The 27,935-nt window shown below is 39.5% G+C and overlaps 2 protein-coding genes across 8 annotated transcripts; both read right to left on the bottom strand.

Annotated features, from left to right (window-relative positions):
- Positions 1-276: 276 nt before the first annotated feature.
- GTF2A2 (general transcription factor IIA subunit 2) lies at positions 277-4,991 on the bottom strand. 3 transcript variants are annotated; one of them, XM_068144019.1, is made up of 5 exons: positions 4,931-4,991; positions 4,244-4,383; positions 3,618-3,722; positions 2,326-2,452; positions 277-589 (listed from the first exon to the last, which is right to left on the bottom strand). In XM_068144019.1, the coding sequence occupies exons 2-5, from the start codon at positions 4,313-4,315 to the stop codon at positions 564-566; spliced, it is 330 nt and encodes a 109-aa protein (XP_068000120.1). In that variant the 5' UTR covers positions 4,316-4,383; positions 4,931-4,991; the 3' UTR covers positions 277-563. The 3 variants fall into 3 exon arrangements, with proteins under 3 accessions (XP_068000120.1, XP_068000121.1, XP_068000119.1); XM_068144020.1 differs by lacking the exon at positions 4,931-4,991 and adding an exon at positions 4,741-4,924; XM_068144018.1 differs by lacking the exon at positions 4,931-4,991 and having other exon boundaries at positions 4,244-4,724.
- Positions 4,992-5,612: 621 nt separating this feature from the next.
- On the bottom strand, positions 5,613-26,716 carry BNIP2 (BCL2 interacting protein 2). 5 transcript variants are annotated; one of them, XM_068144014.1, is made up of 13 exons: positions 26,498-26,716; positions 21,784-21,946; positions 21,155-21,285; positions 20,475-20,542; positions 19,273-19,440; positions 17,131-17,307; positions 16,410-16,512; positions 15,997-16,128; positions 15,331-15,417; positions 15,093-15,191; positions 12,992-13,027; positions 10,583-10,627; positions 5,613-8,322 (listed from the first exon to the last, which is right to left on the bottom strand). In XM_068144014.1, exons 3-13 carry the CDS (start codon positions 21,202-21,204, stop codon positions 8,283-8,285), a joined length of 1,005 nt encoding a protein of 334 aa, XP_068000115.1. In that variant the 5' UTR covers positions 21,205-21,285; positions 21,784-21,946; positions 26,498-26,716; the 3' UTR covers positions 5,613-8,282. The 5 variants fall into 5 exon arrangements, with proteins under 5 accessions (XP_068000115.1, XP_068000116.1, XP_068000113.1 ...); XM_068144015.1 differs by lacking the exon at positions 26,498-26,716 and adding an exon at positions 25,908-26,010 and having other exon boundaries at positions 21,885-21,946; XM_068144012.1 differs by lacking the exon at positions 26,498-26,716 and adding an exon at positions 25,908-26,010.
- Between the last annotated feature and the right edge of the window lie 1,219 nt (positions 26,717-27,935).

Consider the following 27,935-nt stretch of genomic DNA (forward strand, 5'->3'; position numbering starts at 1 on the left):
TGGCTTTCGCAGTTTCGTCTGCTGTGTACACTGGTACCTTTTCTCTTCTTTGGTTTTTGTTTTTTTTTCCCCTTTGTGTAATCTGATATCCCTGCAACAGAGTAGTAAATTGTCCTTACCTCAACTGACAGTTTCAGCTTTCCCCCCTTCTTTCCTCTTTGCCTACCCAGAGGGTAAGGGAATGGAGGGAGCGTGAAGGAAGGAGTAAACCCCTCTGTTGTAACAGGACTGCCAGGACTCAGCTGCCAGCAAAGTTTTTCAATGATCACTTAGTCACAAGATTTTAAATAAAAGTTTATTAGAAATTATTTTGAACAAAAAAGGCAACAGTATCTGTTGTATTTAAAAATAAGAACAAAAGTAAAATTGTATTCATGCCCTATGAGGTGAACTGAAGAAATGCTACATGTATTTCTTCTGCCCTCATTCTGTGATGCTTTCTAGTATGGGTTAACTCATATCTGCATCACAAAAATTAAATATGAACACAGTCCCTTTCCATGCTTCTCTCCAGAAAGTGCTGCGTATCAACAGAAAATATTGCAGACAAACCACAGTTCTGTTCATTCTGCAGTATTGGAACCGGTATCTAGGAAATAAAAAAGAAAGTGTCAGTGATACATATCCCCACTACAGTTGGGCATAAATTAAAGAGAAACAATGCCATTCTTTAATACCTTATCATGCTCAAAAGCATTCCTCAAGCATTTTAAGAATGTGTTCTGTACCTACACAATTCCCTCCACTGCAACTGATGAAATGCATGAACTGCTTGTGCCATTTCACTTTAGTTAAGAACACTGGAAAGAGGCAGCAATAAAAAACTTCATGTGTCTTGTGCACAGACAACACTTGCCATTAAGGCATTAAAAACAGAAGAAACTTTGCTCTAACTTGTCATACATGAACACTTCATTGTAGTCAGCCACAAGCACACTGGTTATATCACATGTTCTACTGAAAAGAAAGAGATTGGCACATTTCGTATAACTTGCATTTTGAAACATGTGCAAGAACGAGCATGATCTTCACAGAAGAGCTGAGAGCAATTCTCTGTTCTGAACTTCAGTCAGAAGCACCAATCAACACCGGTTCAACTTTTGGTATTACTATCACTACTGCTTTCTTGTTCTTAGGAGCTCACCAGTTCAACTTCTGGTATTACTATCACTACTGCTTTCTTATTCTTAGGAGCTATGGGGGAAAAAAAGTAACTTGTATATGGACAAAGACAAAGCAGTGTTTACTATGCTCCTTTAGCCAGTCAACAACTTGTGGGGAAAAAAAGGCTGCAAATGTTCGTAACAACTTTAAGTGACCCAGTTCTTTAAATCTTATCTACATACTTTATCAGAGTAAAAACAATTAATACTTGGAAAGTAAGGTTTCCTCTACTAACTATAATGAGCACACAAAAAATAAACAGAGTAAGATTATATGCTTGGCTAATAGCAGAAGTTGAGCAAACAATAAGTTCTGTCAACTCTTGAAGTGACTACTGTAATTATGCCAAGATCAGCAAGCCATGGACAACCTGTTTCAGAGGTCTAGTGTACATTTAAATAAAGCCTTTTCCATTTTCAGTGCTTCCTTTTAGCATCACTCCCCAGGGATGAAATAAGTGGCACCATTTCACAAATATTTTGCAATATTCTGCCACACTGATGGTTTTAAAAGTTATAAAGCAGCTTGCCACAAAAGCCACTAAGTTACTTTTCCCAGGAGAGAATTTAAAGGAACACTGACAAAAATAATCCAATCAAGCAGATCACAGAATCAAAAACCCCCCATAAGCAATGTGCAAACAGTGAGCCTCTTGAGCAATACAGAAACGTTAAAATACTACTTGCAATGCTAGCGTGAGCTTCTCGTGTGCTTGGGTACCCTACTATCACATCCAGCAGACAACTGCTTCAACAGTCTTCTCAGACAATAACTTGCTCAGATTAGTGAAGCACTCCTTGAATTGAATATACCATAGTGCTGTTCTATCAAAAATAGATTAATACTAGAATCACTACCACCACACAAATTTAGTTAGGATTACTTCTGACTTTCTAATCACTCTGGTAGCATGTACTTCCTAACGACAGGTGCACAGCAGTCTCAAACACATCCTATTTCTGTGCTTTTGGCTTTGGCTTAGGGAAGCATTTAGCTTGCTTTTGTTTAATTTCTCATCGTATGTAAAAGGGAGCTTAGAGCCCTACTTTTTATCTGAATAACAAAATAAGTCTAGCTTCAATCAGACAAATTTGATCAAAGCTTTCTATGGCTGATCAAGTCCCACGTCTCCAGTTTATTTATATCAATTTCCATACTTACTTTTCCCATCACATGCTACAATTTTCACTTTATCCACTTTCACAAGTTCGGTGACCTCCCGAAATTCAACATCATTGAGTACAAACGTCCATACATTGTCACAGAACCTGTATGTATTCAGAGACCCCTTTAAAAAGACAAGAGACATTTTCCTCAGGGTGCATTCCAAAAGAAACAGATTGTGATGTTTACTCTCACTGACTCATGTACCTTCTAGAACTAGGCTTGCTACAAAGCCAGCTGTGAACCTGAATGCACACAAACTTGGCAAACAAGCAGTTCTAAGGAAAACTGCAATCTAAATGTCCTCTAGCAGCTGAAATTTTCAAGACCATGTTGTGACTACAGTCTAAGAGGTCACAAGTAGGTACACTAAGAAGATCTACAACTTTTCTAATGGGTATGTAGGACCAATATCAGAAAAAAATCAAGCATCCCTCATACTTGATGTGTTACTGAGAATGTTTTGGCCTTCAGCTTCACATATTTTAAACTGGTATTCTGATAAACCAATACAGAGTCTATGAAGCTACAAACTTAAATTCTAAGTACACTTTTTAAATCTATCCACTAAGCACATTCTGAATAGCTTTCTAGACCATGTTAACTACATAAAGCAAGTTCTGTGTCACACAAGTTATACTCTAATTTTAAACACCCTATACAGTTCTTTTGAAGTAAAACTTTGGCTCATTCATTAATGCATTTTGCATAGACAGGACAACTGATTTGTTTTGGGATGTTACTTTTCCTCAAATTACAATCAAGTTGAGTTAACAATTTGCTGGCTGACATTAATTAGGGTGGCTGATTGAGGGAAAAAAACCCAAACTTAGTTTTCTACAATACCTATAGAAAATAGTTACAGAGCAATGCAGCAATTTGCATAAGAGTAGATCTGCAAGTTTCTAGTCTCTCTTCACATTAAATTGATGTGGCTGAAAATCTCGCCTCAACTCACTTCTGCTAAGTACAGCTAAGAGAAGCAAGTCTCCCTATCTGCAAGTCACTGAAGATGGCATGGAAGCATTTGCCTCTTGCCCCTTCTCTGTTTTCATCTGCCCACAAACTCTGTTTCTGATTTTTGTATTCCTTCAAAAGATCCCTGGCAGAGTAAGAACATAACAAGCCTCACAACTGCATGCAGATTATTTATGTGAACAGCCAGTTATTTTAGAGTCAAAAATGGAGCTTTTAAAGTTTTTGTTTAGAGCACACAGCTTTACATGACATTCTGCACCAACCCTTTGTTACTGTACCTTCTGAAGAACTTGTGTATGTGGTCATCTTACCCTGAAATTGACTCTGTTCCTGACTCGTTGTGCCAGTGCCGAATTTATAGCTTTATCAAACTGAAGTAGCACCTGAAGGGCCAGTTGAGGTGTGATCTGCTGTGACTAAAGTAATTAAAAATAAAGAACTTCAGAGTTGTTTCAAAGTAAACTCAAAAGTGCAGATAAAAATGAAACCATCAAACTTCACATGAAGCAGATGTCTAGAAAAGCAATTTACAGAAATACTACATTCTTACGTTTAATTCCTTTGTCCCATTTTAACTCTGGAAGAAGAAATGATGTGCTAAAATGACTATCTGTGTGACACAAAGATTTTTTTCTGATGAATATTCATTAGAAGCCACCAGACAAGGAAGAAATTGATCCCGGTGCTCAGGTTAATCTGGCCATTCATATACTGGGCCACGCAACAGGGCATTCTGCCACTTACATAAAACATTTTCCTTCATCTACAATGTTAAGAAAAAGACTTCCCACGTGAATGGAGTATCGATAGATTTTGATTTCAATCAGTAGGTTCTCTAGCATCGACAAGTACCCCGATGCATCAATCAGACCGCCGTTTGAATGTTGGATCTCTCTCTTTATTAAGCTAAATACCCAGAACCTAATCACATACACACCTGTATGAGCTCATCCAGACTCTCCTGAAGACTGTTCCCCAGCGTAGTGTTTCTGTACAGCTGGTACGCCATGGCTCACCGAGACGGGCTGAACGCCTCCCTGCTCATCCAAGGGTCCGGACGCCTGCTACGCCCTCGCACTCATTTTAAAAAAATAAAACGATAACAATAAAAAAGTCCTAAAAACCACAACAGAGCCCTTCATAGATACTGCCAGAGAAAACCGAATGCAAGAACCCACTCCGCAAACACTGAGCGGGAGTTAGGAGCGTTCAAGAACACGAAGCGTTTAGAACACCGAGGGGCTGGGAAGGGCAGCGGGGCGGGAGCCGCGTCGCCCGGTGCCGACACCGACAGGCCTGTGCGCCCGGCGGGCTCGGAGGCGCCGCCACGGGTAGGGGCCCTTTCTCTCCGCGCCCAACCGATCCCCGTCCCCACGCGGGGCCGGGACTGAAATCTCAGGCAAGGGCTGGGGCCTTGTGTCCCGCACCGCCTACCAGGGCCCCCACGAACGCGGGGGAAGGTGCCCACCGCCGCTCCACAGCTACGATCAGCATCGGCCCCGGCCCGCGGGGCGCGGGCAGCCCGCGCCGCGGGGAAAGGCAGCTGCGGAGACGGCGCTGCCCCGCCGGGCCCAACCCCGAGACTCTCGTTCGGGGAAGCCCTTTCCAGCAGCCCCAGCCTCACCAGCTCCGAGCGGCCGGAAGAGGTAGGGGCCCCTCCTCGGCCGTCCCGTGGCCCGGAAGCGGAACGGCGAGGGTAGGAGCAGGGCCCGGCCTCATCCCGCCCCCGGCCGCAGTCCCCAGCACAGCGCTGGGCTCCGGCGGAGGGGAAGCGGAGCGCTGCGCTATTGAGCACGGCCGCTAGCTCTCCAATTCTAAGGGCAGGAGACGGATGAAGGGCCCTGCGGCCCCTGCCAGCCCTCCGGGAAAGCGAGGGCAAGAGCAGGCTGAGCTGCGCCGCTGCCGCCCCCACCCCATCCGTTCAACGCTGCCTTGGCGCTGCGGCGAGCGAGGGGTAACTTTTGAAAATTACTTACTAAGGAGCAGTTCTGAGGCCTGTAGTGCCGGGTTTGGGTTTCTTTTACCTACGCAAGTGTCCGAAATCCATGCACTACTTTTCAGCTTCGTGCATGACTTTCCTCACTTTCACCCCACCCTCTACTAACAGGCTTTGAAACACTCAACTCGAAAGTATTTTCTAAATAATATATTAATTCCACTACGACTAGTGACCTGGCACCTGTAATGCTTTGGGAATCAAATCTAACGTTTTTCAGAGGAAGTCGGTGGTGCATGCAGCCACAAAAGACTTGAGATTACCAATATATTTCAAAGCAGTGAAATAAAACATTCAGATCTTTCCCAAAGGTAATGATTGCATATAACATTTATTTTCTCAATTAAAATGTTTCCCATAAGTAGTAAGAGCCAGGACATTCAGAAGTTTGTTTATCATATTACTCTGTGACACCTTGGAACAAACAGAAAACAAGCTCATTTAAAAAGAAAGGATCATAGCATTCTTAAGAGGTAGGTGAGGAGCCTTGGACTTAACATAGGTTTAAAGGGATAACAGAATACAGCCACAACTGTGAAGAATAGTGATAGTAATTTTAAGCCAGTTATATCATGGTTCACAACCTATATTTCAGCGTGACTACTGCAGCTCTGTTTGTTAAATGCTGCATATTTCCCATATCACACAAAACGGTAGCCTGCATTGTTAGGAACAAGGTTACATGTTATTCTAACTAGTTTTAAGCTTTTTAGAAGCAGAAATCCTCCACTTCAACATCCCTGAACCTCAGGTCTATTGATAGTAATAGACAGTATCTTAATCCTTGTATCTACCATTCAGTATTTAAGCTTTTCATTTTGATAGAAAGGCTTTGTTCAGATGACCAAGTAAGAAACTGCAGAGTCACTGGGAAAGTAAGCACCTGTCTTTCATTAATATTTTTGTAATTATTAACCTGGAATTCTGTATCATAAATATTAACCAGCAGCTGAGCATGCTAGAGTAAGGAGCATGATAACAAAGACTTGGCTTCTTGAAAACACTCCAGCAGATTCTCCCCAGATAACAGTTAATGCAAAAAAAAAAAAAACAACAAAAAAACAAACCCCAAAATAAAACACAAGACAAATCAAAACACTAAACCCCAAACCAACCAACCACCCACCCACACACACAGAAACACCACCCCACAAAAACCCAACCAACAAAATGAACAAACAAATAAACCCCCCAAGAAAACCACAACCCAAACAAACCCACAAAAATTCAGTGTGTTTAAATCAGAGTAAATTGGGGCAGTGAAAATAGCAAAACATGAAAGATCTGTTTGACCAAAGACTGACTTTAATTTCACTGATCTCAGTCATGCTTGTGGGGAAAAATCTGTAACATGACTGTACCCTCTTTGACCCACAAATGCCCATTTTCCCACCCCCATTAGCTCAATACAGGGAAAAAGATGTGATAAGGGAAACAATGTAGTTCAGTTTAGAACTTTGAAGCTATAAAACTGCAAAATCTGTCTTTCAGAATATGAATACTTCACAATTCTTTCTATTTCAGAGTGCTACTCTGACTAAACCCAGGTATCTTTAAAAATTGTAATTAAGGCATTTATTTCAAGCATCTCTGACAACCAGCGACACAAATCCTTTAGAGAATGACCTGCATCCACAAGGACTGAATAACAATTTCCAATGCAAGCTTTGTAAGACTTCTGTGGTTATGAAAAGCATGCAAGTTATTATCCCTCTGCTCCCTGTATGAGACTTCAGTGAGGGAGACTGGAATGACTTGAGAATCAAAGCCATCTCCAAAGACATCAGCTTTTTAAAGAGATGCATTTAAGTTGTCTTTCTTTGTAATAAATACTGCATAAATCTGTAGGATATACAGACAAAAATTTGACACTAGAAGAGAAACATTTTTCACCAAGAAACTCCTTTGTTTTGAAAGTGCCTATTCACAAGGGAGGTCCATTATTTCTGGTTAGCTACAGACATTTCAGTAAATGACATCAGTGAAGGTGACATATGATTGGGTACCAATGCCACCTCCTTCCTATGACACACTTCCAGGTAGTTTCATAGATTTCATTACCACCATGTAATCTAATCTTGAAGTCTGACACTAACTGGTTGAAGATTATAAAATGTCATTGGAACATGTAAGGTATGATGCAACAAACTTGCTGAGACATGCAAACAGATACAGGCTATACTGTGTGTAATTCAGAGTTTAACTACTGTTTCTCAGGTCAAAGTTTCTCACAGCAAGCAGTACTATTCTTCACCTGTTCACTGAAAATGAAGGGAAAAAACAAAGTCCCACTAAACTGTATGGTTATGAACAAGGTCACACACTATTCAAACAAGTTCTAGGCATTTTGAACCCAAAACTTCTCCATTTTAACATCCCAGAACCTCAAAACCTTCAGTCTGATTAGGCACTAAATTCTTATATACCCATTTCCACTGCTTTCCAACACAACATGGCTTTGCCATCCTGCACAGAACATCTAGAAGACTCGAGCAATCTAGTCTATTCACATTAGGTTTTAATGACACTTTCTCCAACACACCTTTGCCATTCCTGAACATTTCTCTTGTAGAAACTCCTGTACAAAGTGTCACATCCACACACAACAAGGCCACTGGCCTGAAAACATCTTTCAGTTGCAAACATACATATATATATATAAATAAACTAATGAGACTTCCAGATCAAAGGTAAATTAGTGACTCATGAAATTGTTTTCTTGACAGGGCTCACACTGCATTCTAGCAACATGAGTTGTACTTTCAGAAGGAAGTGCCACCGAATAATTGAATGCCCTGCAATGCTGTGGCTTATCACAAAGTGATTCAGGTTTTAAAATAACTTTTATTGAAGTAGGATATTCCAACTTGTCATAGCCTTAAATATTAAAATATATTATCTTTTTATTTTTACACATTTCAAAAGAGATAAGTTTGACAAAAAGTTACCCATTTGCGTGCAAGACAACTTTGGGACCTCTTCACTTTTTGTAAACATCCACCTCACCATTAGATGATGAGCTGCAAAAGGTCAGAGGGGAATAGTTCTTTAGTACACCTTTCTCAAGCTGCAGATCTCTAAGGGCAGAAGAACTGTTGTGCTCTATATTCATTCACAAAAACTTATACTAGAGAAATAAACCATTCAGTAAACATGCACATTCCCAAAAGAAATAGTACTGCTGCAGCATGAAACCGTAGAACCATTCAGCCAGCACAAAAGAAACGGTACAAATCCCATCAGTAGGCAAGCTGGCCTATGCAAAGGACTGGCTACTCTACACTGCACTATACACATAGGAAGCAACAGGGCACGCAGAACTAAGAATATGCTTTTACCGGCAAGAATACTTTTTCTAATCAGGTAAAAATGGGTATGAGATGACCACAACACTTAGTATCTATCTTAGGACCCACACAGAATCAGTAAAAATCAGGAAGGTTTGCATACACACTACACTGGGAGGTATCAGAATCAAATAGGCTCAAAGTGCCCAATTTACTCACTGAAACTTTACATTTATCTGGTTCAACATTGAAATTGATGCAAGACAGTAAGACAGCCCCAAAGAAACTGTTCACATTTGTGTTCTGCTTTCAGACCAAGATCCAAACCTGATGAAATAAATGCAAGGCAACTTGAAATTACGATTGCCTGCTGAAAAAGAACACCCTGCATATTCATCCCTTTAAAACTGTGATGCAGAAGCTTTTATAACACAAGTACCTAGATCTTGAAAGTCTCTGAATTGCAGACAAACTCTGAGACAGGAGCAATTTGCCCTCATCTGACTCAAGTACGTTCTCAGTGCACGCATGTATCATTAGAGACAGATTGTTAATTGGTAATAAGTCTTGACCATGGAACTAACTGCTATTTATCAGTGTCAAATAGTTATCTAGTTGAACACAACTGTTTTGGTTTCTTGAAATAAGGGAACCGTCTAATTTCTAATGTAGTTGGGCAGTGATATTTTCAGCATCAATACAAAATCATGAGCACAATAAAAATTCAAAGGGAAGATTTAATATATTTGCTACAATATTGTATTGCTCAACTCCTGAATGGATTTGCATGCACCTGCCCCTACAGGAAAATTGCAAGGATTATCAAAAAATATCCAACTTTTACAACACATCAACCAGTGCATTATTTGTTGTCCTGATAAACCTACGGACACTAGTCATGCATCCAAGAACACTTCTGACAGGCAAGTTTACTACCATTGTGGGGAGGGAAACCACACCAACTTTATTTTTGGTTAAGTCAAATTAGTGGTGATGATATGTCTCAAACTAAGTTTTGGAAATGGGTGTTTCATCTACAAGGATGACACAGGTAGCCTAAGACCCCCATACCTCTACAAACAATTGATATTACAGCTACAGCATCTGTGTGACTCCCAAGCTCTACTGAGTATGACCAGAGCTCCTACTGGTGGCAACTGATATTCATCCCAGAAGAACTTCAATGAATTGATTTCCCACTGTCAGCTGAGACAGCCTTGATTCACTGAAGCAAAATTCACAAGTGAAACTGAGAAAGGTCTTATATCTTACTAGTAATTGAAAGAGTTTAGCTTCTGTTATGGCTTAGGCTTAAACCCTTTGACCAGCAGACTGAGGTCCACAGAACTGCAGTTATGCATTCAGAAAAATGGACTAAAAGATATTAAAGCTCTAGCTCTGAGCTCATTACTTGCTCTAGTGAGGTACATGAATACAACTTGTATTAGGTATGTGAACAGAAAAATATAAGGCTCTCCACACTTGTGAAAGACTACATTATATATGGTTGTTAATAGTCAAACAAACTAAGGTTTCTGTGACAAAGAAATGCACTTGACCATTTACAGCGTAACAGATTTATACAATAACAAGTAACTTATGGCCTTGTCTACCTGCAAATGAATTCCTTCAGCAGGTACACAGAATATATTGCTCAGTCATAAAAATATATATTATCTCTTTCCTTTAACATCTAGGTATATAAATATTTTACTGAAGAACATGCATCATTTAGATAAACAACTGCAAGAACATCCTCTGGAAACTTTTATATATATTTAGCAGTATAAAATGATTACATAAACATAGCTATTAAAGTCAAGACAAACCAATACAGCAGTAAGCAGTCCACTGCCTGCTAGTCCAAAGAGGTTAAGCACCTTCTGCAACAGGTTATCTAGTACATGCACACAGAGAATGCACTGTAAATGGAGCAAAAATCAGCATCATTCCATCTGCATATTCTTCAGTCTTGTTTGGACTCCGAACTTACTGTTCACTTTTCTGCTCCTGTTTTCCATTCAGCTCTTGGTCAACTCTGCTTAGCAAAGAAAGCAGCAAAATTATTACTGTGTTAAGAAGTCGGAGTTTGATAGCTCATATATTAAGCAACACCTATTAATCTTAACAGGAAAATATGAAGCTTTTACATAGGGAAAGTTTTAGTAAATAAATATTAAATGAAGATTTTTACTGAATGCTGTCACAGCAATGCTTCTTTTTAGGGGAAAAAAAAAAAATAATCTGGTTTTCTACTGCCCCCTATAAATTATTTACTATTTTTTAAGAAACCATTTAAGTTAACTATAGCATTCAAAACAAAAAGCTTTCCAAAAGTGCAAGTGAAGGGGAAAAAAAAAAAAAGCAAGCAAGCAAGCAGGTTCTGTGCTTTAAACAAATGCAAGCAGGAATACAAAGCTCAAGGGAAGCATGACAATACCATCAAGCACTACTGTTTTGATGAACTTCCCTGTACAGAATTACCTTCAATATTATAATTAAGCCAAGAAGCTAAGAGAAATAGCTGAGTGAACAAAAGTTAAGTGGCTCCTTGACTACGGCACTGTCTCCACTATGTTCTAAGACTTGCTGCTAAAAATTGGTTTGATCTGTTTTGGTGGTTTTGTTTTCTTGGGGTTTTTTATTTGTTGTTTCCTATTTTTTAAATCTGCCTAGGGACTAGCAAACAATGTTTTGCAGAAACCAGTGGATGCTTCACAGGCCTGCATGAGACATACTTCTCTTTACAGTAAGAGCAAGCTGTCATCTTAACTGTATCTTCTAGAGAGTAAGTTGTGCTGGAGATAAAAACCAACGGCAGTTCCAGAGTGAGACAGGCTAAGGCCAAGTTTGTCTTCTAACAACCTACTTGTCTAACTTACTGGTCCAGTCTCTCAAACTAATAAGCAGCCATTTAAAAAAAAAAGTGTCAGTAACAGCAGTTCCAGGCTACCAACCCATAAACAGGGGAGGTAACTTTGTTGGTCTGTTGGAATTTTTTTCAGCTGTAAAAACTGAACTGAGTAAAGATCCAAGGACCAGAGCAGCTTTGTCTAGAAACAACAATCCTAGTTGAATATCTGTCCACATTTTCAATATACAACTCTTTCCTGTCCTCACTGCAGTTATCTTTGAAAAGCTTGTTTTGACATGGAATTTATTAACTTCAAGACACCTCCTTTCCTCCTATTATAGTAAACAATGCCTTTCAATCATTTTAAAGTCTCAGTATCAAACAGTGCCCATGACCTCTACACCTAAATTTCACTTAGGAGCACCCTAGATTTTACAAAAGTAATGGCAGTAGAGATGCTATTGAGATGGACACTAAAAAGTGTTTGTTGTACTGGAGGTTTTTTTTTGGGGGGTGGGTGGTGGGTGTTGTTTTGGGTTTTTTTTTAAGGTTTTACATTACCCTTTAAATGCGTCAGGTTTGCATTCTGAATGCATTGGGCATTGCAATAGGATTGGGCCATATTAGGCAACCTGTGGCTTGGGATAGGGAGGAGGGAAATCAAGCAGAATTGGTGTTCGGTATGTTCTTACATTTGACATAATTAGTAGTTAGGTTACATACTGCAAAATTGTCACTTCATTGGAATAATTCCTAGCTTTACCTGAAAACTATCAGAAATTACATGCCTTCTGTTTTAACCTCTCAGTATTCCTCTCTGTTTTGTTAGCCCATTTGCACAAACAAGCCTCCCTCAAGTCAGGGCACATACAGGAAGGCTAATTTAAAAAGCTGAAGTTAGTAGCAAAACTTTTCAGTTTTGCTTTTGTTAGTGAGCGTGAAAAAATTAACATATCTGTTAAAGAACTCATCAGCTGCTGCAATAGTTTGAATAGTTAGCATGAAACTGAAAATTAACAAAATGGAAAATCCAGTGTTTATTAGAAAGGAACACAGGCACTGCAAATACAAACAGCACTACAAATACTAATTTAAATTGCATCTGTGTAAGTTAACTAAAAAGGTAGTGAATATTGCAAATACAAAATGCAAGACAGAGCATCTTCTGGAGTTGCATCTCTGCTGATGCATAGCTACAGCTTAGCACCTAAAACCAGCTCTTTCTTCAGACTTCACTTATTAGAAACAGTAAAACCTACAGAAGCATACTTTTGCCTCTTGAAGGTTCAGGTGAGAATTCACATGTCCCCTTTAAAGTGAGCATTTCATGTAATAGATTAAACTGTTTTAAACACCCAGGGCGAGTTCTTTCAGATGATATACTGTACTTTGCAGACAGTATAGGTACTTCCATGCATAAAACTTCAGTCACTAGTGCATGTTTATATTTACAAATGCTTATTCCTTTGTGCAAGCCAATCAACTGGGAGTTAGTTGCAGTGCAAATCATCTTATCTAGATGCAACCCTGATCAAAATATGAATATACCTTTTCTGTTTCTTTCTAAATTTTTCTTCTTCATACCTTGGTGAGGAAAAGTTTGATTTCAGTAAACAGCATATGAAGGCCAAATTCAACAGAAGCTGTACACTGGTATTAGTGTCAACACAGTTTGTAGAAGCATACCAACTTTAATATAATTAAGAAAAAAACCAACACTATCTCCAACATTTGTAAGCATTAAACTGACTTCATTACCCTGACATAACACTAATTCAACACAACCTCTTGTACAGTGTTAATATTCACCACAAAAATTTAAAGTCTGTATTCAAGAGTTTGAAGCTAAATATTCCACTGAAGTCCAAGAATTAATTGTGCAAGTTCACCAAGTCTAGCCTTAGCAGAACAAGTTCATTGATACAGAAAGGAGTCTTTCAAGAGTTGGAATGACAGCCTGGATATTCCTAAGACATCCTTCAAAAGCTCTAAGGATAACAAAATGCTGCTTCAGCATTGTCATATTCTTCCACGCCCCGAGAACACCACATTTTTGTTCTATAAAGAGTTACACCATGCAGCTGACGCCAGCTGAGTGCTTACTGCAATAACTACTCACTTGAGGGAGTGCACATTTGCCCAACATGGATGTGCCATCTCTCCACTCAGCAAGAGTATGCCATCTTTATGGAGTTCCCAGTTTGTGAACATCTATTGTGATGCATGCTAGCTAGGTTTTTCATATTGTTCCCTCCAACAGCCTGATCAATTTATCAGAATTGTTAGTATTTTCATCTGTCTTTTGCAGGACCCAAGTCTATGGCTTCAAATCTATTACTGCTATTGATGAAAGTATTGTACTTGAAAGCACAGTTGTACAGATGGATAGTCATATCTGGAGGGAAGGAAGGGTAGAGAACCAAGGACACTGATAATGCCTTCACCTTTCAAAGCAGTTTAGAACTGAGTAGGGATTCAGCAGTTTTCCCACCACAACTCCTCTTTTAAACCAAATTCCAACCCAAGTGATATTTCACCGTTTAACTTCCTCCACATTTTAGCACGAACACCGAAGGTACTACAAATAACTTCGGTATCAACGTGCCCAAAATTTCTCTCACAAGCCAGTTTAGTATACTAAAGGGTAGAAAACTAAGTGAGGCCTTGTCTCTAGAAGACTTAATTCACACACCATAATTTGGCAATTACTTAAGCCAGTACCTGTGTTACAGTTTGAGCTGGGTGTCCCCCTGCAGTGTTTACTTCCTGTGTCCAGAAGTCCAGCCCAGGGGTGGACACAGGAAATTATGTAGTATTTCATACCACAATCCTTTGCACCCCTATAAGATGCAGTGCGGAGTCTAGCACTATCTCTTGTCTTCCTCCTCCGTCAGCCGGTAACTGGGGAGATGTCTCCTGGCTTTGGGCCTGGCTAGGCCCAAGGCCACGGGGGGATGGGCAGTCTCAGATCTGGCCAGCTGAGACTAGCCTAGCAGTGGGAGGGGGAAGAAGGAGCCCTGGGGGTCTCGGATGTACCCTCAGGTGGGGATGGGGTCTCTCTGGGTCTGCTTTGGGATTTTTCTTTGTCACTCTGCTTTTGCTTTTCTGTAAAGGTTCACTGCTTTCTATTTAAACTTTCCATCACTTTTGCAATCCGTTTGTCTGAGTGTTTATTGTTGCCAGGGGTGGGGAAGGGGGCTGCCTCAACCCAGCACATTTCTTGGTAGCAGAGGATGGTTAAGATGGGCAGAGGATGTGCCCCCAACCCCTTTACATTCTTGGCGAGCCAGCCAGGAGAAGGAGTTGGTTATTGTGGCTACTCTGCAGATCGGATTGCAAAAGATAAGAGAGTTTAAATTTAGTTCTGGGCGTCGGTTTGGTTTTTTGGCAGTTGGGGGCTCGTGTTGTTGTTGGGGCGACTGTGTTAAGTTCTGTGTTAAAATCCCTATACTTTAGCACTTTGACTCTCCATGCTACTGCTTACCAAACTGTGGTGAAACAGGGATACACCTCCTAGAGACAGCAATTATCTGAGCTGAATTGTGTTTTATTAAATACAAGCTATTACATTCAAACCAATCACTGAACACAATAGATGTACTGTTTCTAAGGCATGATCAGTGTAGAACACGTGAATAATGAGACGTACTGTTTTATGCATTCTGGGATGCCAACATACTCCATGGGGATGAGTTCAGACAGTTCTGCCAGGGTAAAGACGTATCTAATTTTTTGGCTGAATTTTGAGCTGTGGAAGAACAAATGCAGGGTACAGTTACAACTTCAAAAAAATGTCAGTGTGTCAATACTTTAAAACTTTTAAGAACTGTTTTAATAAACAGTTGCTAAGATTTTACTTTTTCAAAATAGAGCTTCCAGAGTATTACCTAATAAAAGGTTTTGTGATGGCCAGAAGTGTTCTGATGAACCAAGAAGGATGAACTATAATTAATGATTTCAGATTTTTTCTTAACCTATAGAATTAAAACAGAAGGCATAATTACTTGAACAAAAAGGCAGCATGGCAACAAGAATACACAGGAAGTTTTTGCAAGCACAACTGTCACAGAAATGTGACATTCCATTACTAGAAATTAACTGTCTGCCAGAGAAAACCAAATATCAAGCAACTGCATAGTCAAAATTTAAGATAGAATACTTTTGGCAACAATATCAAAGAAATAGCATTCCAAAGAAAAGTTTCTTCAAATGTTTTTAGTTAACTGAAAATGAAGTGCTTCACAAAGGACCCCTTTATCACATTAACACAGGAAGTTTTAAGGATACTGTGTCATAATAATATTCAGTATTCTAACAACTGTTATCACCAACAACCCCCAAAAGCAACAACAAACCGTAACAAAACCCAAACATGCCTGTAGCACTATTCCACATTGTCTAGCTTAGGAAGAGGTTTTCAATACTCCAAGTAATTTGCTTCACTAGATCTTAACCAGTAAGTACCAGACACCACATTAAAAAGCAGCTTTCCCTTAATACATAAATCACTGAGCATGTGAATACTGTAAAAAGAACACTGCAGAACTTCTTACCTTCTATCAATTTGCTGGTAACATTTCCTAAGCCAGCCTATACTTGGCATTTTTCTCCGTGTTGTTGCACCATTCAGGTAAACTATCATGTAGTTCTCTGCTACTAACAGCTCTAAAGTGCCAATTACATACCTGCAGAGACAATCAAGGAAACTTTCAAATGAAGACCTGTGGATATTAATGCTCCTAGTATGCTTAAATGCATTTCAAAAACAAAGTCTGCAAGAGTGTTGAGCAACATCTAATAACTATTTTCCTTCTCCTGGAAGTAGATAGTGTTGCTTTGCTATTTTTGACCTTTCCCTCATCTGAAACATAAAAAGCTTAAACTGGAAAGAAGTAATAGCCCTTGCATTAAAATGCTACGCTTCATAATATGAAAACAAAGTATTCAGAGGCAGATGATGACTTACTTAAATAGATTGTCCATCAGGTATCTGTAGTTGGGCTGGCTGCTTTCAGGCATAAAGCAAACAGCAAACACAACAATGGCATTTAACCCATCACCATAATAACCTAAAACCAAAGAAAAAAGCAGCAATAGTGACAAAAGTGACTACATGCTGACTACAAAGTCAAGCACATTCACATTAGCTTTGACTTTAGTTACCTCAGAGATTTACAAACATCTATTCTCCATAGACAAATTAACTCAGTTATAGAATGCTGTGTACCTATAAATAAAGAGCTGAATTTAATGTAAACCAAATGCTGTACACCTACAACCAGTATCTCAGTATATTTACTAGCATTTTACATAGTCAACTTTTCCTCTTCTTAAACTCCACAGACCTGTTGAGAAGAGTCATTAAATCGATTTAAGCCTTAGTAGATTTATAGTTAGTGCTTACAACACTCTTCAAAAACATCACACTGGTAGCACTGACACTGTAGAACCGATAAGTGCATCTTATTAGACATGTGCATATTGGGAGCTTCAGCTGAACAGCATACATTTCAGAATCTCAGTTTAATGGGGGTGGGGGGCAGGGAATAAAATCAACTATATGCCTTAATACTACAACAAATGAACTGTTACATGACTCTTCATGCCCAAAGCTCTTCCTCTGTGACCCCAACTCAGCTAAAAGACAATCTCTCAACAGTTCTCTTCAGCATATCACTAATCCTTACCCCCATGACTAATAACTTTTTTATATGGTTCAATTGCCTTCATGTCCACCCTATGGTCCTGTTCTCCGATCCTAAACATACGCCAGCGTCGACCATCATCTTTCTCCTCTTCTGGAGTGTATTCAGTAAGTGATCCTTTCCTAATTACATCAGTAGTTTTGGGCTTTGGAAGATCATCTGCAAAAGTTAAAACATATTGAAGATCCACTATGAATACCATGTAAAGTGACAATCACTTACAACTCAGGTTAACCACTTTGCTAATTATTTTAATATTCTTTAGCCAGTCAGATGACTTAGTTCCTTTCAATCATTACAAAACAGGATCTCATGGGTTTCATGTATTTTATCAAAATACCCTGTTGCCTGTTATCCATTTTGGAATTTCATCATTTTCTGTGTTAAGGCACATGACAAATTTCCATTCATGTAGGAAGACTGATTAATTGTAGGCTTTCAGCTCAGACCATGATGAGCCTCACCACAACAGACAAAGTGGTTAACTCCGATGATCATTACACAAATCACTTGATCACAGACGGACATAAAAGCATAATTTTAAACACTGACAGTACCTTGCAAGCAGACATGCAGGCAAATCTATTAGAAATTAAATCCAATTCGTATGTGTGTAATCAATATGCATGAAATTTATGCTGATAGATATCCGTGAGAATCTTCTGCAATTAAATTACGATTCTTGACTTTGTTGCACAGACCTTACCCAAAGCGAGAAAAACCTACTGCAAGTTAGTTGTCAGTTCCCAAGACAAAGCTGTTAATTGAAACTATCCTTCCGGGAAAATGAAGACAGCAGCATTAAAGGAAGAAAAGACAGAAACCCTTTTCAGCCACTTTTAAAAACAAGACAAATATCTGGAATATTTCCTTCACATCGTTGCGAAACTAACCCTAAACACCAACTGTTCTTCACTAGAATTATGAGAATCCTTTTACACAGGTAAACCCCCAGTCTGTTCTGAAAACTGCACCTGCAATATGTTTGTTTGTTGTTGTTAAACAAAAACAAACAAAACAATAATTTCTTTCTCCATTTATGAGCTATAATGGAATAAAAACCAGGTAGTGTTTCATACTCAACAGTCAAAAGAGAGCAGCTTCTTTATTCAATTTTTTTTCCTCTTTCCAGAAAAAATAAAAAGCTTTACATGTTTATTTATTAGAGATATTTAGTCCTGAAGCCTACCTAAGTTAAAGATCCCAACTGTCTGGCCGACAATACAGTTCCTAGCTTACAGAAAAGAGCTTTAAAACACAAATTGCAAGTTTAAAAATTGTGATTTAATTCCTACACAAAACTTTTACCTCAACTATAATGTGCTGGAATCTCCAGGTTTTGCCTATAAGATAAAGCATCTGTTGGTTTCTTAAGATCATTGCTAGTGTGACTATAGCTAAGTTAATTTCCTATCAACTAATTTCAGAAGTCACTGACACAAAATAGTATATATTCATTGCATTTAATTCTGCTTGGAAAAATACAGCTCTCGTCCATATTGCTTCTCTGGCTAAGTTAGCTGTGGTTTGTGTGTGGGGGGAGAATTGAGATTTTCTCACTACCACATCCACCACTTGCAGTCAGTCTGGACAGCATATAAACTGTAAGGCTACTGACCTTTTGCCATTATATCACAACAGTAAGATGATATGAGGTGTTATGCACTTTTAGTACTATCACTGAGTCCTCCTTACATACAAAGGCTTGCAATTCATCCATTTCTGACTAGCCAATCTATAACCTATATCCCTTTATATGGTTCACCTCTCTTAAAAACTCGTTTTACATGTGTTATAGACATTCCCTGCCCCTCCCAAGTTAGTTCTCAAAAACACACTGTAATAATGTAATGGAGAGGCTTTTCCATAGCTTTGAATCTTTTAGGTGAATATCATTAAAGACCAGATTTTACTTGGGGTTACAGCAATTATGATGCTGCCTGTTCACTAATCATTGCAGGTCTGACTTGCACCTTACTAAAAATTCATTCAATCTATTTCCAATTTCTTTATGTTTGTACTCTTGTAGCACTGAGTCATAGTTATTTCCCACTTGAAAAACTGTTGACCTGCACATCAAGAGATGTATTTTAAGGTGTTAGACAAAAAGAACAAAGCACTTACCTTCCCATTCAAACTCATTGCTATTTTCTGAAGGAGTATCTATATCATCCAAATCAATCTCCCCACTTTCATCCAAGTCATCAGACAAAACAGATCTTTCAGTGTGATCCAAATTTAAGCTAATATCTGGAGCCGCTAGCTTCCTCTTCGCTTTGGTTCCTTTAACCTCTGCATTAAAAAACAAAAAACAAACCCAAACCAAACTATTTTCAAAACTAAAGCAAGCATAGAAAAACATATTAATGAGTTAAGCAATTTATCTTTGGAACAAGAATTAAACATGAGGTGAAAACAACAGCACCTGGACATCAAAGTTCTCAAGACCACAAGTTTACCTGACTGCACACACACTGTGATCAGTGCTAGACCACCATGCTCCCTACAGAACCACCTGAAGTGCTGGGATCATCAACTATATCAACTATTGCACATACCATTTGCTATATCAAAGCATATTATGAGTTGGTCTACATATACAAAATAAATGTTGCAAATTACACAATAGATCCACATCCATTGTTTTTGTTAGGTACTGGCAATATCACAACCATCTTTGATGAAATAAAACAAACAAACCCAAAAAACAACCAAGCCAGCTGGCAAACAACAGGAAGGACAGAAAATTAAAGGTGAATAACTGCATGCTTTCAGAGAGAAGACAGGTACTTGCATAACTCAGCAGGTGAAGGCAGGGCATAAAACAAAGAATAAAACTAAATAAATAAAAGACTGATCCAGCACTGGAAATGCCACAACTACAGCAGTGATTATAAAAGGAAAAATTAACTGTAAACCCCACACTGTGTTATTTCTCCTCTTACCAGAAAGGCAACATTTTTTAAAGGCCACAAAGATCTGAAATTTGGAGGAAAGCAAAGAGGCCTTCAATGATACACAGAATCAAGATTTTAAGACAGGTCAGGAAGTGAGTGCAGTAATTCATTTTCATCCAGTGTTGCCTCGATAGTTTTGTTCACAGGGAGGATGAAGAATCTCATATTGTACTCTAAAGCCCTATTCTTTCTAGACAAGATGTTTATAATAGCCTTCACATACACAACTGTCATTTAGAATGTTGTTTCCTGACAAAAAAATCCCAACTCCAAAACAGAACAAACAAAACCCACCCTAACAAAAATAGAGCTTTAAACCAGTCATCTAAGTAGTAAGCAGTCAGCTTGACTGGAGTGGAATGGTCTTACCAGCTTCACTTTCTGTTCCAGCTGCAGCCAGTACATCTGACTCAACAGGATCATCCTCTGGCAAAGGCCTGGTGCACAAAGTAAAAACTATTGTTACAAACTACTTGTTTTTTTAAAGTAGCCACCTGAACACAAATATCCACTGCTAAAAAAATAAAACCCCACACCACAAAACACACAGTGGGAAAATGCTCAACTGAATTTACCTATAGCTGAAATTCAAGCATTCAGTAAACAAAGCACCAAGGCACCAGAAAATTACTTTGCTGCATTGAAGTGAGCATCTGTTGATGTGACAAATACCAAAATTCTGGTTGCTACTAGAGCGTGTCAGCCTTAAGAAAACTTTTCATATTCTTGGTATTATAGAATGACTCTGAAGTAAGTTTCAGTTTCTTCACAGGTCCAAGCATCCCTAGCAGCCTTAACTGTGAAAGATTGTCACTTTACTAAACAGTGGAAACTTAAAAGTGGTATTCCCACGTTACTAGTTGCATGTGAACATGAAGTGATCCTTTTCAGACCATAACGGAACATGACAAAGCCTTTTTGAGGCTACTGTATTAGTAGAAATCCCTTCAAGATTGATCCCGAGTGTCAGTTCACTAGCAAGCTAGACAGCTGGCTTCTTCTGGATGTTATGCATTTGATAAGAATTACTCAAAAAAAAAATTAAAAACCTTGGAAAATCTTCATCTTGCCATTCTTCCTTAAACTCAACACCTTCCATTCTTCAGCCAACTTGAATAGCTAGTAGAGACTCCTGATCAGCCAGAACTTCTTGTCTTCGGGACAGTGGGCTGAAAAGCAGCTGCAGGAGCACACAAGAACATGCTAGTTCAGTACTATTGTAATTCCCATACTTCCAACACACCCTTTCACTTACCAGCAAGTTATAGTATTAGGCAAAACTAAAAAGTAACCCAAAACCAAGGAAAAGTTTGACTTCCATACTCTTTTTAACACAAAACTGCTTATAGAATGCTTTACTGCCAATAATTTAAACTGAAAGAGGTCTCAAGTACTCCAAAGCCTTGCTCAAGAGGGATCACTCTCTCAGTTAAAATCAAGACCCTGGACAACCCAATTATTTAGAAGCACACCAATTCACTCTGAACTGTGAGAAACCGGACAGCTGTCTGAAGATATTCAAAAACTGTGTATTTCAAGGAAAACAAACCAAACCAAACCACCACAGAACAAAACCAAACTAGATGGTCATACCTAAAATAGAACTTGGTTCTTGAGAAACATCAAAAACACACTCTCTGATGATGACTGTCTCAGAAAGCATCGTCACAGAACTCACCCTGTGAAGTGCAAGTCAAGCTGTGTTTTTTCAGGCTCACCCATCACCAGCAACAAGGAATACCCAAAAATGAAATGCAATAAACCATTCTGCTGACATACAAATCCAAGCCAGCTGATGCTCTTGGCTGTGTCGGCTCTGAAGATCGGCAGGAACAGGAAAACTTCAATGAAAAAGAGGGAAAAAAATTAACACTGATCAAAACAGGAAACAGATTTTTAAATGCAAAGAAGCAATCAACACAGTATAAGGTTTGAACACAATCATACTGCTAATTAAGCCAGACAATTACTTTTCACATGGCTAAAAATGCAACATTACACTTCCTGTTGTGTAGGATCACCTTTCACAACAGATCAATTTCTTTTCCTGACCTGATTACAAACACAGACTGTTTTTAAAGTGTCCTGCAGTGCTTTAAAGCTACAGTACACAAGCTGATTAATAATAATAAACCCCTAAAACACTTATTTCTTAAAACTGCAGTATGTGAGACTATTAAACACTAATGACCAAAATTTAATCTTACTTTATTCATGTTTCCCTGCTCCCCTTGCCCAGAAAACAGAATAAAAGTTCTGGAAAGTAGTAACCTAGTTCCTCTTAATGGTCAGAGCCTCCTTGTTTGAATCATTCATATCCTACATGGCTCAGTAGCTGGCATTATGTGCTTGTGCAAAGCCTCCAAGAAGTTGCCCCAACAACTGTCCACAGAGCTCTCTCCCTCTCTTTTTTTGACTAATATGCTGTTTGGAGCAGGCTTTGTGCTGCTTGAATCATACGACTTTCCACATGAAACATGTTCTTTCTTTCATTAAGATGATGATATGCTCAGCATACAGTTTCTTCTAGGTACTAACTTGCTGAGTGTTTGCACAAGAAAACCACCCTATCACCACAAACCAACCCTATCACTGTGCTGGTGGGATATGTTACTCTCAAGCTAGTCTCAGGTACAAAAGGACTATCATTTGTCAACTAGAACAATGAGTAATTAAGGATTAAGGGGAATCTTCTCAGGAAAATTAGAAAAGTGCTGACTTCAAATTTAACTGTAACACTATAGTTACCATAAGTCAGTATCAAGTAGGATTTTGCTCCAAGACCTGAACAGATTCCCCACTTCAATTCTGAAGAATACCAAATAACAACATCTATTTACTTTCTGTGCAGAAGCAATTCCTTTCTGCAAGCATTTCATTACATCGAGATAAACCTGATGCACTAAAACAAGGAAAGCGTTTAAAAGTTACTCATGTGTAATCAAAGCTTAAGACACTTTCACAAAACACTTCTCACATTACTTAACAGAGTTCTCATCACAAGTTCTCAGTAATGCATCTTTGAAAGCAATCATTCTCTAAGTACCACATAGTACAAACAACTTACAAAGCAAGTTCCAAATTCAACATCAGATAAGCTTGAATTTAGGTTTTCAGCATCCTACTTAACATGCAGATTAAGCAGTTCTTTTCAATGTTTCGACTTAAAGTCTCAGGTACAAAAGGACCATCATTTGTCAACTAGAAGAATGAGTAATTAAGGAATAAGGGGAATCTTCACAGGAAAATTAGAAATGTGCTGACTTCAAATTTAACTACTGAATAATTTTACATCGCAAATATAAATGCTTACAGAGCAGAGGGGGAATAATCTATTTCTGTTTATGCAAACTAAAGCAGAGGATAGGAGAATCTTCCTAGAGCTGCGATGGTAGTGATGATATCTTATGTTTTCACTATGCCCAAGTCTCTTTTTAATTCCACTGTAAACCAAAGATGCAAAAGCTTAACCTGAAACATGCAGTATATGGTAATAATCCAAGTATTTATTAGTCATGTAGAAGCAATTACTTTCTACTTGATCCTAGCATCCTTCATGGCCACCTTGAAAAGGCATGGTTTCTGAGAACAGCAAGGCCTGATCATTTTTACTATCTGATGTTCACTACTTTCCACTTTGGAATATTGGAAGACACTTGAAGATCAGAAACTTCAACATCAGAAAACATCTAGGCACAGGATTGATATGTGGTTCTGCTCTACTACTGCAACCACTGAGTGACTTCAGTGCTCAAAAAGTGCCTTTATATTTTCAAGTAACTCAACTGCTAAGTTACAATATTAGCAAAATAAAAGTGGAATCACAAGGGAACATGTCACTGAAAGTCCCTAATCTTCCACTACAGTTAATGAATGGATTTTAATTTCCAGAACGTAAGATTAAACCTGTTTAAGTTTGTATGTAAAGAATACCACTGCTTCCACCAATATTCTAGTTCTTCCATCAATATTCTAGTTTTTGGGGTTTTTATTTCCTGGAAAGAGAGAGAATTTTCAGAGTTCTCTCATTAATACTGAGCTGGTTTAGTTGACAGTTGCTGGAATCCCAAATACAGCAGTGTCAAGAAGTCCATTGTAAATTACCCTTTCAAGAAAATTAAATTCAGAGTGAGCTAAACAGAGATACTAATCTCTACCTGCTACTTAGGAAAAAGCAGAATGAGATCATTTTACTCCTGATGTTAAAGATTCCTTTGGAAAACTATTTTTTATGTTGTCAAAGTTGAGTTCTCAGAAGTAAACACAAATATTAGTTTATATTATCACATTTGCCTACCCATTATGAAGTCCCTGATCAGCATGACCACATTTGAGGTAGAATAAAGTTTATTTTGCAAGATAATTGCAATGATGAGATCACTACTGAACTACACACCTGATCAGCAAAGAATAGCCTGCTTTTCCTCTCAAGAAGTCAAAGTCAACTTCAAAAAGAGCTTAACCTACTTTTTTTTTTCTCTCCTACATTTCACCTTCATCAGTCCAACAGAAACATTAACTAAGCATTGAGTAAGTTACATATAGGTTCAGGCTTTAAAGAGGGGCCTCTAAGGGTATTTTTCACATTTGATTTTACAGCATGCCAAAAGTAATGCACAGAGATATTCTCTGATACACACATCCACATGGGCCAGCTCACTAAAACTTCTGAATGAATGAACTTCTGAATAACCCCATTGGCTTTTAGAATGTGAACACACTAGCCATGACCCCAAGAAGCACTTCCTAGATCTGAAGATGGACATGCAAACTTTGTAATTTGCAAGGTTGCAGAATGAGGTGATGCAAGCTCTTTCATTAACAAGAATTCTTTGTGACCTTTCACTCCTTTCCCTCAGCATCAAAGCACAGAGAAATCAATCAGCTGAAAAATAAAACTTCTGAGAACACTCTTGCTTTCACTTAGGAAAATACTAATTTAAACTCCATATTCAGAGCAATAGCAGAATGTGGCCTTCTGAATCACTGTGACTTATTTGAAGTTAAATACTGTCTGTTGTCAGACAACAGTCAGAAATAATTTATACTCAAATTACAATTTCTTTGCAGAATTTATATATGCACAGAAAATAGCCCGAAGTAATCAATTACTACATAGTACATTACCGTAGCAGCTAGAACCACAGAGAAATTAAGAAGTACTAGAAAAAGCAACTAAAAGTTGCACTAGAAAGTGACCCTAACTTCGGCCAAGATACCTCTGCACTGGGCATCTGCTAAACCTACAGTAGAAAAAGGCATTGCACGAACTTCACACAGGACGAAGCAGAGGGCAATCCTCCTCGACTTGAAGACAAACCCCCAACCTCATTAGTGAAAATGGGGCTGAGGCCTGTGTTGCTGTGCTGTGTTGAGCCTGTCTAACGTTTATACGCTCAGAACTCCCTCTGCGGCTCCCAGCGCTGACCACCAGCCGGACACGGCGGCGCCAACGCCGAACGCTGCAGAGGAAGCCAAGAGTTCGACAGAGCGGGGCCGCACGACGAGCCCGCTCCGCTCCCCGTAGGAGCCCGGACGCGAAGGCAGCCCCTGCTGTCCACCCCGGACACCAGCCACCCTCCCGTCACGACAGCTCAGCTAGTCACCGGCGGCGCCTGGCAGCGGCTCTTAACGTCCGAGGCGCCGTCAAGCACTGCCCCGGCAGGAACCTCAGACCCCGACGGCTCCTGACTGAGCCCTGCCGCTCATCGGCGGGCGGGCCGCGGCCCCACCCTGTGCCCACACAGAGCGGCCGGGCCGCCGTTGCCAAGTCTCCGTTATCGCCCCCCGCCGCGGCTGTACCTGGCGAGAAACGAATGGGGAGAGACCCGTGCGTGCCGCGGCCTCACCCGCACCACCGCCGCGGAAAGCTCGCACCGCGCCGCGCGCCCCCGCTCACCCGGAAGTGAACGGACCGCCGGACGCACGTGACAGCCCCTCTCCCAAATAGCGCAGCTGCGGCCAGCCGCCCCCGGCAGCCGGAGCCTGCGCACTGCTGTCCGTACCTGCTCAAGGGCTCCCTGTGCCTGTAGCACACCAGGTGTTAACTGCCAAGGTCTGATGTTGTGACTTGCGTCAGCCTGTCAGGTATTTAAACCTGAATGTGAAGAGAAGGCAGCCTGCTGCTCTGACATATCTGTGAACAGCTGAAATTATTCTAGGCTCGAAGGGGCACATTGCATTACAGAAAAGAGAAGTACTCAGTTAACATGGATCAAATCCTGTCAGTTATTTTGATGCCTGAATAGCTTCCCCTCCCCCCCCCCCCCTTTCCAAATCAGCAAACTTGAGTTTGCGAAGTGTTGGAGTACAGATTTCGAATCAATACAGTCCTATTCTTGTTTAAAGTAGTAAATGAGATTAAATTATGCTGCAGAGAATAATTTTCTTACCTAACATAATCTTGTTTTTCAACAAAGCCGTGATACATAAAGGGTCACCACACTGAAGTAAAAAGATTGAAAATTTCCGGCAGATTCATGTCTGAAGAAAAATTCAGTCTCATATTGAGGACTACTGATGCTCTTCTAAGTGTGCTAAATGACTCAGAGCTGTCTTCAAAATGCGCAAACATCATCTGCAGACACCAACGCCACTCGTGTCATGATGGTCTGCAAATTTGTGCAGCTTCCCACAGCTACCACGGGGTGGCGCAATGCTGCTGGAAATCTCTCAAGTGTTCAAATGTAGCCTAGAAAACAAGTAAACAAGGGGTCAGAGCCAACTACCAGCCAGTGTTGAATAATTCTATTTTTAAACATCAGACAATTGCAAATATAAGCAGTTTCTCACGAGAGCTTTACCAAAGAGAACAGACTTGAAGGAATAATGCTCTGTCGCGTGAATTTGTCGCATGGGAAAAATAAAGTCTTTCCTGATTTTACGTCTGACAGAATTCACAATTATCCTTTACATAGAAAGTAGTTATCAAAAGCAACAGAATACAAAACATTCACCTTTTTTCATGGTCTTTTCCCATTTTAGCTATTAGAAAAACATTTTCTAGTAATCTGAAACAAACAAAAGCATCAACTAGATTAAAAAAGTCCCTTTTCAAGTGGATCAAGCATCAGCTCAGAAAGGTTGACATTTTAGAGCATTAATTTGGATGTAGAAACTGCATATGTATAGAATCCCTCCTTGCCTTTTTTACCTATATAGGAAGTACAAATAGGGTTTTTTTTCAAACTTTCTTTTGCCCTTTCTTTGTTAGCAGGGGCTTTTGGCTGCAATTTGCATCTGCTTTTTGTAGTCTTTTGGCTGCAGTTTATATCTGCTTCTGTAGTTTATCCTAACTTGGCTCCTGTCTTAGACACCTGTGATACAAAATTACAAGAGCAACACATTATAGAGCTTTCAGATCTGTGGACAGGAAGTTGGCAGTGCCTCACTTCTTACCTGTGGGGTACATCACCACCTCTTCAAAGCCATTCTATTGTAATCAGTTGTCATACTGCTACTGTAGTAGCTGTGTTTCATAGTTGCATATAATTGAATGACCCCTTACCACTGTCATCCTGTGTCCCTCTGTACTTTCTCCCAAACCTTCCTAGGCTGCTTCAGATACCACCCGTGATTCTGTAGTGGACTAGTGCTTCCTAAGCAAACTTGCACTTAACATCTCCTAGCACTCTTCCCTGACGTTTTGCCTTTTTTCTGTCTCTGAACAAACACTTAATTGAAAAGAAGTCCAGGTATAAGTGAAGATCTTGTGTTTGGAATTCAGCTAGAGACACAAAAATTCAAAGAATGTTTCATAACAGTCAAACCAACCCCCAGATCTTTGCCATTTCAAGGGCATAACTGTTACCTACACACAAAAGAAAATGT

This window comes from Melanerpes formicivorus, unplaced genomic scaffold (genome assembly GCF_026170545.1).
Source record: "Melanerpes formicivorus ecotype bairdi unplaced genomic scaffold, bMelFor1.0.p_v2 SCAF_10, whole genome shotgun sequence".
NCBI classification, from domain to species: Eukaryota; Metazoa; Chordata; class Aves; order Piciformes; family Picidae; genus Melanerpes; species Melanerpes formicivorus.